At 33.9% G+C, this 17,074-nt stretch overlaps 1 protein-coding gene across 3 annotated transcripts in view; it reads right to left on the reverse strand.

The window, feature by feature from the left end:
• The window catches only part of LOC143231906 (semaphorin-2A-like), a 103,231-nt gene extending 86,396 nt beyond the window's left edge, over nucleotides 1-16,835 (reverse strand). Inside the window, exons 1-2 of one of the 3 annotated variants that reach the window (XM_076466718.1) lie at nucleotides 16,705-16,835; nucleotides 7,270-7,746 (exon numbers count right to left, since the gene is read on the reverse strand). In XM_076466718.1, coding sequence (XP_076322833.1) covers nucleotides 7,270-7,387 — 118 coding nt within the window. In that variant the 5' untranslated portion in view covers nucleotides 7,388-7,746; nucleotides 16,705-16,835. Of the gene's footprint in view, nucleotides 1-7,269; nucleotides 7,747-15,505; nucleotides 15,573-16,682 lie in introns of those variants that run through there. The other 2 variants (XM_076466719.1, XM_076466720.1) reach the window with 2 other exon arrangements.
• Nucleotides 16,836-17,074: the final 239 nt, after the last annotated feature.

The raw sequence follows: 17,074 nt of genomic DNA on the forward strand, positions 1-17,074 counted from the left end.
CTGTACCGTTTGAAAAGCATAGAAAATATTGTGATTATATTGATGACCCCTGAACGCGGATTAACACGGTTTAAAATTAACTTCTACGAATTTCTTTACAAAAGTAATGTCCTAGCCTTGCTTGACAATAGAGGTCGTCCTATACACCGTACTTCAAAGAAATTCGCATAATTTGTTTAAAAAAATAATAATCCAAGGTCGTCTTATACACCGGCAACTACGGTAGTGGAATTGAGCGTGACAACATAACGGCGCCACGGATAAAAGGGCACGCATGTTCGGTGACGAAGATTCGTAACCGCGCCCTAACTTCCAGGTGGTTAGAGTTTACGAACTCACAAAGCTAAAAGCTGGGGTTAGATTTATCACGGTGGGCATTGTGAGCTATATGCTAAAAATACATCTTCCAAGCATAGTTCTATTCACTACAAATCAGAGACAAAACCCGTATTTATTTAACACTTAGCTTATAATAAGAAGTTCAGACAAGGTTTTAAATACATTGCCTAAGAACTGAGAATCGCCAAACACTAAACCTGTACGCTTTTCTCTTATATACTCAATTTATTTACCCGTTGTTGCGAAATATAATGACATACATTTTTTTTTTTTGGAATGGCACCGACTAAATTGGTTTGTTTTGAATTTCGCACAAAGCTACACGAGGGATATTTGCGCTAGCCGTCCCTAATTTAACGGTGTAAGACTAGAGGGAAAGCAGTCATCACCACCCACTGCAAACTCTTGGGCTACTCTTTTACAAACTAATAGTGGGATTGAACGTCACATTATAACGCCCCATGGGTGAAAGGGCGAGCATCTTTGGTGTGACGGGGATTCGAACCCGTGATCCTCAGATTACAAGTCGAGTGCCTTAACCACGTGGCCATGACAGGCCGCAAATGATGAGTAAAACTCACAAAAAACGAAAGCTAAGTAATATTGAAAACTGGTTAATAATTAATAATTATTGATAATGATTTAAAAGTGTTTCTCAAAGTGAGAGACGCAGCCCTTCTTTGTGGCCGTGAAGCTATTTCTGGAGGGCCGCCAAAAATGGGACAAAAACACAAATGCTGAATTCGTTTTAATTCTAAATAAACAATAAGCCGATTAAAATTACGTTTAATTAAATAATTTACAGGACTGCTTCGTATTTTAAAATGAAAATAATATAACTTTAAATAAAATTGTGTATTTAACTGTTCATCAGTCCAGAAATTTAACTCAAACAAAATAAATTGCTCATGGTCCAATTATGGTACATATAAACTGATAAGAAAAGGCTAAATCTCTAAACAATATTCCTGCCAGATTTATATCCAACCCTAGTGTGATTTCCGACTAAACAGAGCATTTCAAAACTATATATTGAATTAGACCATTATGATGATAGATATATTTAATTCACTTACTTCCGTATTCAATTTCAAATGACTCTCGGTTGACGTTCAAAGTTTCGTCCAAACACATGAAAGATAATTAACCAAGTCAGAAACGACTTGAAACTCCAGAAAATGTTTCATGTCTGACACTTAGCCGCGACGAATCGAAATTTCGTTAATTCATCTAAATAACAGTAAGTAGTTTTGTGTGTGTGTGTGTGAGAGAGAGAGAGAGAGAGAGAGAAAAACGGTGACTGTACAAGACAATGTGAAGCTTTTAGTTTTAAAAATATCGACTGCTGAAGATTGTATATGTACACAGTACTGCATAAAAGTGTTAGGACAAGAGAATGTTTTGCCTTTTGTTACCCCATTTTATGGGGCAAATTTTTCTATGCCATTACAGCATGTAAATTTCAACACAACGGTAATGCTTCACTGGTCCCTAATTCATAACTGAATGAATCAGAGTGAGAATATTTACTCTTTAGAATTCTCATATACTTGAACCAAGGGAACGTCATAAAGGTTCTGCTTGAATAAACATATTGATTAAATTTAGGGTCTGAAATAAATGTCGTGGTACCTCATGTACTGTCTTAACTATACAGAAAGGAGCTAGCATATGCTATTGGTACATTATAGAAGAAATCAATTTAATACCACTCCACAAATAAACCTTGATAAAAACAGTGTTTAACACTATATAATGAATTTTGTTGTCATGTTACAACCCCCCCCCAAAAAAAAAAAAAAAAAGTAGAGAATTGTCAGCAGAACAGAGAATTTGCATCAAAACTTTACGTGATGCTGGTTGGACCCTCCAACAAATTGCTGCACACTTGAAATACTCCCCAAACATTGTAAAATACATTCCAGCTCGTGAGACCGAGACAGGTAAATTTTGCAATAGGAAAGTAAGAGACAGAACACCAAAACACAATGATACTGATGTTAAGTATCTTTGTTTATGTAGACTCGGGGACAGAAGGAAGAGTGCCACTGATCTCAAGCACGAGATAAACAACCCTGTACCAAATGACAGAAAAGTGTCCAGAAGACTCAACGAGAATGGAATATGTGGTCGTGTTGCAGTTGAGAAAACCCTTATTTCGATCTCCAAATACTGTCAAGAGACTGGAATTTCCTTAAAAGTTCATAAACTGGACTGTTGATGACTAGAAAGAGTTATGGATGGATGAGTTTATTTGGTTCAAACCGCAGGTTGTACGTCCGAACAGAAGAGGAAAGATACTAAACTCAAGGTATAGCACCTATTATGACGAATGCGGGAGGCAGTGTGATGGTTTGGGGCTGTTTTTCTGCTGAAACGACAGGAGATGTTTGTAAATTGATGGAATAATGGAACAGTATAAGTAGCACCAGACACTGATCTGTAAAGGTATACCCACTGATTTGCATATTATTGGTAAAGGACTCCTCTACCAATGACCTCGAACACTCATCCAAACTATACAGAAATTACTGCTAAAGTCATTCAAATGATACAATGGCCCCCCACGGAGCACCGATCTCAACACAATTGAGTAGATCTGGGATTTTATTGATCGAAAACTTGACAAACCAAAAGTTACTTCCAAAGAAACTTCACGTAATAGAGGCATTTGGAGTAAAATCCCAAATGACATTTTGATTAAATATGTTGTAACAATGCCTGAAAGACTGTCTACAGTTATCAAAACAAAATGGCCCGGCATGGCCAAGCGCGTAAGGCGTGCGACTCGTAATCCGAGGGTCGCGGGTTCGCGCCCGCGTCGCGCTAAACATGCTCGCCCTCCCAGCCGTGGGGGCGTATAATGTGACGGTCAATCCCACTATTCGTTGGTAAAAGAGTAGCCCAAGATTTGGCGGTAGGTGGTGATGACTAGCTGCCTTCCCTCTAGTCTTACACTGCTAAATTAGGGACGGCTAGCACAGATAGCCCTCGAGTAGCTTTGTGCGAAATTCCAAAACAAACAAACAATCAAAACAAAAGGGAGACACACAAAATATTAACTGTTTACTGAACTCCAACACTTCCACTGAGTTTTTGTTGTATTAATAACCTGTGTTTCACCTGTGATTTACCTTTCATTGTTGTTTGGCAGTCACCTGAAATATAATTTTTGACTTTGTCCTAATACTTCTGCACAGTACCGTGTATGTAATATAGTTTCAAGATAAGTTCCATAATAAATTTCCTTTATATTCATTACCTTACTAATCGCACAACAAGTAGTTTTAAGATATTTTGTTTAAAAAGAAGGAATAGCTCTTAAAATTGTATGGATATAGTTTACACAAAAAGTTTAATTTTTAAATGAAACCAAACCTGAGTCAGGTATTTTTCTACATAAAAACGTAAAGGTTTAAAATAATAATAATAATAAAAAAACGAACCAACTGATCCTCATCAGTTGAACGAAACTTGGCAATTATCCCACTTGCTTCAGCTTACATGAAACAAGTCCAATGACACATTGCACCAAACAAGCAAAGAAAAAACACCAACCGCTAGTATAGGTTGACGTATACAAATTATCAAATCAACATTCTTCCAACCTCATGACAACATTGTTAAATTTAACAGTCGCCAGTATGGTACGAGCCGTACTTAACAATGACAAGAGATGTAGTGCGACTAGTATGTCAAGGGACTGACATTGTAAGCACACAGGCAACAATGTTCCATCATTTACACAAAAGTGCTGGTAGGCCTAAAGCAATATTTATGAGCCTGCGACAAGACCACAAGTTATGAATAGCGTTTTGTTTTCTTTACCTCGCGCTGGAACCCGTAGGTCAACTTACGAACCGAGGGAAACAGATGGCCTTAAATAGCTTCTTTCTTCACAAAGAATGGGTCATTTCCTTCAAGGTATACCAGATTTCTTTACAACCACAAGAAACATTTTATTTGTTGTTACATACCGAGCTGCATAAGAGCCTGTCTGTGCTGCGTTCTCCACGGATATCGAAGCCCGGTTTTTAGCGTTAGAAATCACTGAAGGGCAAAACCATTATGAAATAGGGGAGATTGAAAAGTTGATTTTTTTTTTTTCTTATCCAGTGTGTAAGAAAATATAAAACACGGAGACTAACTCGTTGCTTGTTTTTTTTTTGAAATTCGCGCAAAGCTACACGAGGGCTACCTGCGCTAGCCGTCCCTAATTTTGCAGTGTAAGACTAGAGGGAAGGCAGCTCGCCAACTCTTGAGCTACTCTTTTGCTTACGAATAGTGGGATTGACCGTCACATTATAATGCCCCCACGGCTAAAAGGGCAAGTATGTTTGGTGCGACCGGGACTCGAACCCACGACCCTCAGATTACGAGTCGAATGCCTCAACCCACCTAGCCATGCCGGGCATAACTCGTTGTACACACCGAATACAAAATATGTTCATTACACGTTCACATCACATATCTAATGAAAAATGAAATAAATTACTTGGCCAGATACAAACAGATATATCTGAAGTAAAATGTTTCAAAATTATCTGTACCATTATATATTAGGTTGTAATTATTTAATACCTTGTTAGAACCGACTTTTAAAGTATTAAAATTCAAAAGTTTGTTGGTTTATTAAGCGTTACGTCAACTATTTTTAATCGGTGTAGTTTTTACGTGAATCCGAGTTCGATCCCTGGTTTTGGAACTTCGAGTAATTTGAATGGATAGTTAAGTTACACACACTTTTCAGGAAAGTTCCAAATACTTAACTTTTCCAGTCGTCATACTTGCATGTTTGGAGTCTTCTGATAATTGCTCCAACATACTAAATCTTATTTCTCTACTGAAACACAAAGTTTTACGATGGGCCACCTGCGCATTGCCAACCACAAGGGATCGAAAACTGAGTTTCAGCGTTGTAAGCCTCAAACACTACTGTTTAACAGGGGCAGGAAGTGGACATATTTAGTAAACAACTCACTATGTAAGTATAACGGACGAATGTAAGTCTGTATTATACTGAATAGTCTCTAAAACACGTTCTTTATTCCACAAGTTGGAAGCCCTTAAATCTTGCAGAAAATTAACCAAAAATAGCGAATCTTTCAAAAGTTTATGTGGTTTTACAATAGTTTCGTGTATCAACGTGCTTGAGCAGCCCAGTGATCTGTACCATAACACATGCCGGCGAATTTAAACTTCATAAAAGTTGTTTTGATTTTAATAACGGATTTCCCATAATTTAGCTTCACAGATCTCGATTTTTTTTTTTTTTTTTTGTCAGGTAAAAATGTTTCAAAAATCGGGAAGAAGAAAATTCTTACTTAGATTAAATTATTACCACAATGAACATTTGTTTATTATGTTTATGTTTGGGTTCTAGAACGATCGATGAAACTCTCACGTCGCGATTGGTCTAGAGAAATTTAATTGTTTATTTGAAATTAAGCACAAAGCTACACAATGGGCTATCTGTGCTCTGCTCACCACGCGTATCGAAACCCAATTTCTAACGGTGTGAGTCCGCAAATATACCGCTGTACCACTGGGGGAGAGGGTGGAGTGGGGGGGGCGAGAAATCTATAGCCAGTGGTTAACATTTTTAAACATAAAATGTGATCCGATTTAAACGATTCAGTTTTGTAAAAGCACATATCTGTAACAAAAACAAATCTGTATATAATGGAGAAAAGAATAGATATCATATTCGGATTCAGCGTATAGAAATTACTGTTGAGTGTAAAATTTTCACGACAACAAAACCATTGTAAGCCTGTGTTATTTATAATTTCGTGCATTAAGCCTTACTTGGTAAATCAATATTCTAAATAAATTACCACAGGTTTCTTCTATTCGCCACTTGTGGTTTATTCCCAACAACAAATGTAATTTCTAGTTCTTTCTCCAACCAGTCCCAACCGAGTTACAGTTTTCAATCGAACTACCAAGATTTTTAGGCACTGCTTCATCTCGCCACTCAATAGCCATTACAAATGTTTAAATTCATTCCATCATTGTATCAAACTAGTGTGTACATTTGAAATGAATCTTTCGCGCAAGCCTAAAGAAAGCAGAATAAAAGTCGGAAATCTACCGACTGGCGGGAAATTCTCAACCCAATCTAAGAATTAGCTCTGAAGAGTTTATGAAACAGGTATCTGTTCACACACAAGGTTCGTTTGAAAAAATATAGAAGCACTTGATAAATGCCGTTTTGAAGCATTACTTCAACTATAGGAACGTTTTACGAATAAAAACTGGAGCGTTTAATGTTATTAAACTACCTTTCTCTATCTTAAATTCTTTTTTCAGAAAACAGTAATTTTAGTTATCAACTAAAACCGATAAATAACGTAATCTCTACAATAAAAACTCTTCAATAATTGATAAATAAAGAAGTGAGACTTTCGTCCATAGTTAGAAAATTCTGGCCACACGATCTCCAGAAGTATCGCGTTTGCCACAAGTTATACTCAAGTTAAGTCAAATTATAAATAGTATCAGCACCACATTGACAATTTCAGCCGCGGCATAATGGCTCACAGAATAACTCCGAGTTTTGTTGCTATTGTTTTCAATTACAAACTTCTGACTCCTAACTCCGTCATCTCTTGACCAATGTAGTTTTTAACTCAGGACGTCAAACCTTCTCGATTAATGTATTTGACCACGCCCAAAGTCTCAGATTAATTTACTGTTATCCTGTCTGAAAGATTTTGAATTTGAAGGTAGGCTAGTAGAGATTTCAGTCAGTAATAAAAACACGCGCTCCAAGCTTGGTATTGCTGGCACACAAAAATATAGCTAATACAATACAAAACATGTCTCACAGACTAATTTATTCTCATTCTGTTTAAAAGAATTGTAAAAGCTGCGAATGTTTAGGATTCCTTCTTGTTCTTTGTTTTTTACTAAACTGTATAAACTTACCTTCATAAATTACTGCATTGATATTTGGCATCATTCCTTGGACAGATAATAATAAAAAAACCACCCAGAGACAAACGTCATTACACTTCAAATGGTTCCTTGCACGAGCACTGTACATATCTACTATTTTTCTATTACTCAAAACAACAGTACCAGTTTGTTGAGCAGAAAGCACACTAACTGTTCTAATGGTTTCCACTTCTCTTCGAATATACAGATGGAACACTTTGTTATCATAAATATGCTAACAGCGGGTACTACAACCCACGTGTAACCGATTCTGATACAAAGTTTTCAGATGAATCTCTCTCTAAACAAGGAAAGCACGAATCTTTGGGAGTCAGCTATCAGAACAGTTCAAAGAACGCCGAGATAGAGCCTACGTGTATCAAGCGCCACTATTCCACTCCTCTTGGCCAACAAGTAACCAGGTCCACCGACAGATGTGGCTAGGGTCGCACACTCAGCCTCTGTCACCTGAAAATAAAGAAGTCATTGTTCAGCTGTTACTCACAAACAAGCTAACTCTCCTCCCACTAATTCCAGGGGTTTTTACAATCACATGAACGACAATGATTCAGTGGGATTCCCCACCATCTTAACCTCCAGGTGATAAACACTATTTTATTATTATGCTTAACCCCACCCAGTACCTTACACACTTGCTGTGCGCTCCATACTAACAACACATTTATTAAACTGAACAAACATTAGCTCTCGCCCTAAAGATTCTGACATGCTATCGCCATATATTATGTAATGAGACGTAGGTGGTATAGATATATCACCATCAGTCGCCTGGAAACATGGTGCAATTATTATAAACAAGGAGATGCCAAGTCGTCCACCGTTATATATATATATATTTATTTATTTATTTATTTCAGCACAAAAATATATTGCGCTATATTTTCTCATAATCCTCTTTATTCGACCAGAGGCAATCTTGCTTTCAGACAACAAAGTTAAAACCTTAGACTATCAATATTTATCGCTTCACGATATAATTCTCTAGAATTTATTTTCTACCACATTACATCATTATTCAAAGCCTCGGATGTAAGGCTATAAAGTATTTCTTTGGCTATTTGTTGTTCAGCACAAAGCTACACAATACTCCACCTCTGGAGTACCAAAGCCGTTTTTTGGTAGTGTAGCCCTGCTGAGCCACTTGGGAAAAGAGAAGATGCTAGAAGGGTACTGTTTATCTAAGAAACCATACGGAGAAAGATTTGAAGGGATCCTTCGGAGTTTTAAAAGCCTGTATTTTTTTTAGAGGGTGGGTTCACTTATATAGGTCAAGTGCCAAAGATCCATCGATCTTTGGCTGTGGCTGTAGGTTCTCTGTTTTACACTGGAAATAATATTTCTCAACTGTGAAACAATTATTCAAAATACGACAGGCGCTTAAATAACTGATGTTAGCGTGAAAGTTCTCAGGATACTGTGTGAGAGGTGATTAGAGCACGACAATGTATGCTTTATTGTACATTAACCAAAGACACTGTTAACGTCATCCTCCTAAAACCTCAGACACGTGGAGTTCCTACTAACGTCGTCCAACTAAATACAGCGTATTTCGGCTGTAGAATGCTTTAAGACTTTGACGGGGTAGTGTGTGTTTTCTCACAGTAAAGCCATTACGGGCTATCTGCTGTGTCCACCAAGGGGAATCGGACCCCTAATTTTAGCGTTGTAAATCCGAAAACGTACTCCCAGTAGTAACGGAAATTAAGAGCAGTAACAGTATCTAATTGGAATTTTTAACCAGAATAGAACTTTATGCAAGTATGGGCTAAACAGCCAGATCGGAGAACGCTTAGGTTCGAATTTGGTCATCACTAATTTTGAATAAATGGGTTGAGTGAAGCCAGTCGATCAACAAAACCAGTCGCCAAAAGTGCTTTTAACTATAAAACAGAATTGACTATAAACTTTTATAGCGTGTCCTTGCACAATGCGCGCGTCGAACTTTTGAGCGGCGCTTAATCCAAAGTTTAACACATTATCCATTGGGCCACACCCGATCCACAAGGAGTATACAAACATTACCATCAAACAACTATATTTTTGTGGTGTTTACATTTTAAATCTTATCGAATTTTCGGGAATATTCGAATTTACCAAAAATCCTAACATACAAAATCAATAACATATAGAACTGAGATCTTTCCTGTAAGGCTATACATATGACTTGAACAAAAACCACATGTTGTACACAATATATAATTTGAGAGTAAAATTAGGTTACGAATAACATACAACTCAGTTTCTGTAGCTTGCAACGGAAATTCTTCCACTGATTTATTAACTGAGCGTAGATTTTGACGATAAAAATTTCCCCTTATATATAACCTCTCAAAGTACATTATGTTCACAAAACCTGGTAACACTAGCATTTTCGACAGGTGGGCTTGCCTGCCTTCTTTAGGGGTAAAGGCAGAGTAATATTTCACACTGTTGAACCGATTCAAGCACTCCGTGTTTCTAACAGCATAGCCCATACATAATAACCCACTAGGTGGCCAGACGACTTTTTTTTCTTTTTAAATATACAATAAACTTTTCCAGCAGAGTGGTTCCCGCTACACACGTAGTCAGATAAACTTTAATCGTGATGTTTTACCAGCGTGGCTCCTCACCGAACAAAAGACTGTTACAGATACACCTACGTTCGAATATCTTAGTTATGAAATTATCATATACTCTAAGAAAATTGGGTTTAAGGCTTTCATTTTTTGAGCAAACATCATGAATCAAAAAAAAAAAGAAAAGCACTGTTTACAAGCAATAATCCAAAATTTTATGCCTCACCGCACTAAAATATATCGCCTGGCGGCAATATGCTGCATTAAATAGAAATTTTCTAAAAGACTTGAGACGCATATTCCGCTGGTTCTAGCAATATAATTTCCCGAAGTTTTATCGTAAGTGCACTTTCGGACGACACTGGTTTTCCACAAAGACCAGTATTATTAGTCCGTCTCATATCAAGTCCACTAACTAAACTTCCGCGTCCAATATGATTTGTACATGCGGCCATTGAGTCGAAAATAAAAACCTTTGATCAATACATTCTATACACAAAAGATACAACCTTCCATGTGAAATACTAGTATTCTACGCACAAATCGACCTTTAGAGCACAGACAATTTCACTTCATCGCACGGTTAACTTGAAACGCTTAAGAATAGTCATTCCGGGTTCTTCTTCCTGCCTAAATATCATTAATTACTACTAACTTATCAATAATAATAACAAACATAAGTATGTAACCTGTGTTAAAATTTAAATTATTAATTCTAACGTAAGAATCTGAGAAGCAAGGAGTTAAAATTTAACAAGGTCACCCATTTAACCTTATTCACACCATAACATTAGTCGAACACGAATAATTTATTAAATATATAAATTTATAGATGTATAGTCTTGAACATTGTAATGTCATATCCCCGAGGGGTAAGGGCCTCGTTGGTGATGGATGGGGCAAAAATAGTGTAGAAGACAAATGTAACACCAGCTAATACATTTACAATAAAAACCGAACAAAAAGAATACAAAACATAAAAATGTTCAAAACGACCCAGAAGTTGGAGAGATTCAGCTCTTCTTAAAGAGGAAACAACTAATATAAAAACAAATTAGAGGTAATTTTAAATATTATTGACACAGTAAAAAATTTATGATACATTAAATGGTTTCTAAGAAAGTGGAATACAATATGTATTTATTTCTACACACACACACACACACACACACACACACATACATACATATATGCAAATACAGTTATATAGTTTGTTTGCAGTTAAGCAACGGGCACACAATGGGCTATCTATGTTTTGACCACCATAGGTTTTACTGAAATCAAGTTTTTTAGCATTACAAGTCTGCAGACAGGAAATGTGGGGCTAAAATTATTCACAAGACAGTTTGAACTACCCATAACTAGAGAATTGTTTTTAATTACTACATTTTCAAACAGGCACTAAACTTTGAAACCTACTGGTGTTGAAGAGTTTCTGTAAAACTTATATCTGGCTGTAAACTGCAACACATAAGAGCTTAATACCTTGAACTCTCTCCAGCTAATGACTGGAGAAAAAGTTAAATATTTTGAAAGTATATTGTAAAACCATGAAAAAACATTCAAAATCTGGTTTATTTTGAATTTCGTGCAAAGCTGCATCAAGGCTATCTGCACTAGCCATCCCTAATTTAGCAGTGTAAGACTAGAGGTGAGATAGCTTGTTATCACCACTCACTGCCAACTCTTGGGCTACTCTTTTACCAACAAATAGTGGGATTGACCGAACATTATAATGCTCCCACGGCTGAAAGGGCAAGCATGTTCGGTGCAGTAGGCATTTGAACCCGTGACACCAGATTATGAGACAAGTGCCTTGACCACCTAGCCTTCAAAATCTGTAAGAATACAATGTTAGAGGGAGGGATGGTATATAACTAAGGTTTTTATAGCTTATTACTCTTTCAAAAGTATCAGCCACAAACCAAGAACTATACTTGATACATAAGGAATTTTATAATTTCTAATTTTATACATATGGAAGTATTATTTCTAGTGACACCTTCCTTGGTCAACAAATACAGCAATTTCACAAAATAGCCACTGGTATAAAATATATATATATAATTATAAATATAGTGTCAAAGCAGTTTATTCATTCCTAAACAAGTAATTTTTTTTCATTTAATATAACTAATCTTAAATACTATATTTTATTATATTCTATTTTTATACTGTACTAATTCTAAAATTTATCAGTGATAAATGAAAGATACTTGAGTAAATATGTACAAAGTGAGGCTAGTCAAACATGAAACATGTTTAATTTGCTTCATTCAAACAGAAGTAATATTGAAAAAGTTTATATTAAGTTACAAAAGCAGAAAACAAAACTTTCAAAAATATGTTTTTTTTAACAACAATTTAGTTTTAGCCAAATATCTGGGTGGGCAAATATTTCAAAATATATTTACATAAATAATCCATGGAAAGTGTACGTACATTAATGTTAACTTACATTTAAGTGTACCTTAAAGCTCTCAAAATCTTATGGCTTATTGCTTTAAAGGTTTCTCTTCTTTACTTTTAAGTTGAATATCTACAATTCACCACATAGCTAGGAAAATTTAGACATTCAGGTCTAAAAGATTTACAAATGCAGCTATTATTTTTACTATAATTATTTTCTGGTATTACAGATGATGCATGAAATATTGAATTCACTTTTACAACCCTTCGCAAGTGTGTAAATTCTGTTTTTCTCCAAAATATGTTTGAAAAATTTGAATTAAAAAAAGGTATATAATAACTAGAAAAGTTTTACAAATTTTAGAGATTAACAATTTCAAAGCTAATAAACTTCAAAAATTATTATGAAAAGATATATATATACACCCACACATTTATGTAGACATAAATTTCAATGTTACAGTTCAACAAATAAAACTAATTAAATATAAAATATTATTACTGTGTGCAGATCTGCATTTATAAGAAATATTTTTACAAGCAATTAAAACAAATATTTCATAAACAAAGTTGTTCTAACTTCACTTACAAATGTGAAAAAAATTGTGAAATATCTAACTGGGTTTATTCACGATGACAAGAAACCCACTTGAAGTAAAAATGTATCTCAAGATGGCTAGTTAATGTGAAGATGGCCTAAAAAGGTCGAAATGTTGTTCTCTAATTTAATAAAAGTTTTAATACCCATGCCAGTAGTCTTGAGATACATTTTAACTGGGTTTAATTTCACATATGCTAGATTTTCTAAAACCCTATAGAAATAATTTCATTACCCAAGTCAAACAGTTATTTCAATGTAAACTAAATTTAAATATTTGTATTTCCCCTTAGTATTCCCACAAAATAATGTTTGACATGCAAAACAGTATTTTAAATTTTTTGTTGGAAAAATATACGGATATGAAGAACTACCTTTTAATCTGTACTGTTTTAAAATAGTAAAATACTGCAGAATTATTTTATGTCCTTATAGATGCTTTGTAAAATACAGAATGGTTTCTTTTTATCTTAAAACAGTTAAAAAAATTACATTTTCTGAATATTTTTTTTAAATGGAAGCCAAAAAGGTAATTACTAAACTTCAAAGATATTCTGTTATTTTCATCACCAAATCTCCAAAGTTTTCAATGCAGAAAACTAAAGAAATATTCTACTGATAATCAATGGTTTCAAAATTACTAAATACATCAAAAACTTTGCTAGATAACAAAAAATAAAATATGTCCACAAATATCACAAAACAAGATACATGTATGCATCTCTCTTTACTCAAAATCAGAATGCTTTGAAGTTTATTTGACAAGATAAGATGAATTGAAGATAATCGAATAATTTAATAGTACACATGACAACAAAAACTGCAAATGCACTACTTAGTTCAGTTGTATTATGTGCGACTCTTAAGTGGTAATGCTAAACTTTGTATGACATTCAGAGGTAATATGTAGTTGAAATACATATAATTAGCTTAAAGGTTTATAAAGCAGAATTAAAAGTTTCTCTCTTTGGTTTGCATGTGAAATGAAATTTTTATACAAATACATCAACTGACTGCTCCTAATTTGCATTGTTGTCACACATGAAATCATATTTCAAAACTTTAACAAAATTTCATTATTGTAATAATTCAAAACTTAAGTTTTAATTGAGTTTTGTGTTATGTTTAAACTAAGAGTAGGTCCTCTTCATTTCTGAGATAATTTCCCCAAAACATGAAGGTCTGAGATAAATAACCTATATCCCCAAGTCTAACATTCACACCAAGAGCTGTATTGGTTTTCAGTATGGTTTTAAAAAGTTTTTTTGTCTCACAGTATATTGAAGTTCTATGTTATGGATTCCATCTGTTTTAGGTGAACATATCCTATATATAATTTATCATTCACTTTCAGAAAGTCTTTGATAAGGTGCCTCAAAAGATATTAAAAAGTAAGTTAGATGCCTGAGGCATTTGTATGACAGGTAAGAACAGGATAGAATAATTGTTTATATGATAGATGAGAAACAGTAATGATAAATGTAATTTTTGTGATTCAGGTAATGGGTATCTATGGATTCTGTTTGAAGATATGTTGTACATTTCTCTAGATTATTTCATTTCTATTTTTTTAGGGTAATAGTACTTCTAAATTTACTGATGACAACAATTTCTGGGAACAGTTGATTCTGTTGAGAATCAATGTTAGTTATAAACAGGCTTTGTCTATATTGATGAATGAAGGAAACTGGGTGATGTATTTTAATATTAAGAAGTTGTACACTTCACGAAAATTAACTAGAAATGTGTTACTTATTAGAAGAAATAAAAATCAGTGTTATGGTAAAACAAGTTTTTAGGTGTAATTGATCATAAAAACTCTGCTGGTGGTTACCTGTGGTAAAAAGAACTAAGAATTATTGGTTTTATTATAAATTAAAAAACAATATTATAATCATAATCTTACAACAGCATTAAGACTTTTTTTTGTATCCTCTTATTAAACAAAGGTTATCATTATAAAAATTGTAGAATAATTCCTGATCTAATTAATTAAACTATGAGATCTTGATTCAACTGTTCAAAACTATGAGATACCTCTGTGTTTGGAAATGAGAGGAAATACATTTTAATATTAAATATATTAGAAGTGCATATTTGTCATTCAATAAAATATTTCTAAACATATGGAATGCTTAGCTTGATAATATGATCTAGGACAATGGTTCTTAAATATCTATGTTTACAGATCATCTGAATTTTTTTTTTTTATCTCAGTAGACTATGAGATCCATGGACTATATTGGCATTTCCTTTCAGTAATAATGCAGCCTTTCCATAGACCACTTAATCACAGATTTACAACTATTTAACTACACAGTTTGTTTGAAATATTTATAATATGGATGTTTAGAGTAATATCTTGGTGAAATTTCAATGGTTAATGATTTTAATGGATGACTTCATTGAATGAACTGGCCTTTTACTTCCTTTTCTTATATTACTCTACTACAAAAGGTGTCTGAATGCAATATAGCATGGCTTGTAATAACTGTAATAATTCAACAGTGAGTTCAATCAATACATTAATATAATTTAAATCAGTGAAATTTATTATATTAAAGGTCTATTAACATTTTTATATTTAATTATTTTTCCATTCTGCTGACAATATAAAAGGACATAATATCACACATCTTACCAAAATTTAGGAACAGGAAACATCTCTCATTGCAATTCATTAGACTTGGGGTATAGGTGCAAGTGCTAAAAACATTAAAGTCCAAATGTTATCTCATCCACTAATCAAAACTATCATTTAATAAAGTGTGATGTGGTACACTGAGTGTGAGAAAATATTAACTGAGGCATTTGGCACTAGTTTCCAATCACAGGATGGATTAGTTGTAATACATATAGCTCCAAAAAATCCTTCTAATTCCACCAACAAACACTTTTAATAATTTTATGTTTTCAGTGTGATATAAGAATATTTACATTACAAAATGTAATAATAGTCACTAAATCAGAAAAATAATAAAAGATAACCAAAAAAAACATGATTTATTTAACTTATTGTAAAGATATAACAACTTAAAAGCTATAAGAGTACCCACATTCTGTACATTAAATTATATCAATAAAAAAAGTATGTTATAGTGAATGAAAAACCAAACATATACTATACTAAAATTGTATTTACAAATGACTACTTCACATGATAATGGGGAAATATTCTCTATACATAGCATCTAACAATAATTATTAATGTTAGTTTTAGAAAATACAGTATATACCTTCAACATCAGTGTAATGTAACAAATTAACAATGTCATTACCATGCTACAAGTAATAAATGTTACATAGTTAAATCGTTTTAATCTGTTACTGTCATATTGGTCAATAACTTCATTGAAGCCAAATTAAATTTTAAGTCCAGCCTATTCATTGATACACAAGTTACAACTAGTCAGTAGTATTACCAGTGTATTACTAATAGTACTCATTAGTAGTGGTACTAACTTACCAAACTCTTTTTGCACGAGTTAAAAATTAGGATAGATTACATTCATAATTAGTTTCAGAAGAACGATCGTCTGACAATACTGAGGGAAGAATGACATCGAACACTAGTCGTAGTAACTGTAATACTACGTTTACTTCGTAACACTAGCAAGCGTTGCTACCGCTGATGTGCTCGCCCAGTTACGACTATGAGTATTCACGTCTGGCTTGATAAATAATAGTGAAAACTAAAACTTAACACCTAAAATTAACTAATACACATTTTAATGCCTCTACAAAAACTACACAAACGACCTTTTTTTATATATTTCAGTTGAAACTTAAAACTAATTGAGGTTAAATATCAAACATACCACTGTTACGTACAAATCTCACCTTGATTCAAAATCTCACCCTTCACGTGTAAATTTTGGCAAGTTTATGTAAAAGCGTCCTCTCTTGCTAAGTTTAAAAATAACAAATAATTAATTTGAATTGGTAAAACCAGTTAGCATATTTAATTTTAATAACTCGTGAGAGAAAGCAAAAGAAAATGATGATGAGGCTTTTAGCCAAACACCTGGGCTAATCATATTGACTGGGATACGACATATATAGCAGTGGTCCAGGCGGTATGTATGTTTACATATATTTCCAATTTTCTTGAACGACTTTTGTTATTATGTGCATCAAATTCTGAGAGCGTATTGTAATTACAGTAAATTTTAAGTCACTTACAAATGATATTTTTACGGTAACCAATGAA

This window comes from Tachypleus tridentatus, chromosome 11 (assembly GCF_004210375.1).
Source record: "Tachypleus tridentatus isolate NWPU-2018 chromosome 11, ASM421037v1, whole genome shotgun sequence".
NCBI lineage: Eukaryota > Metazoa > Arthropoda > Merostomata > Xiphosura > Limulidae > Tachypleus > Tachypleus tridentatus.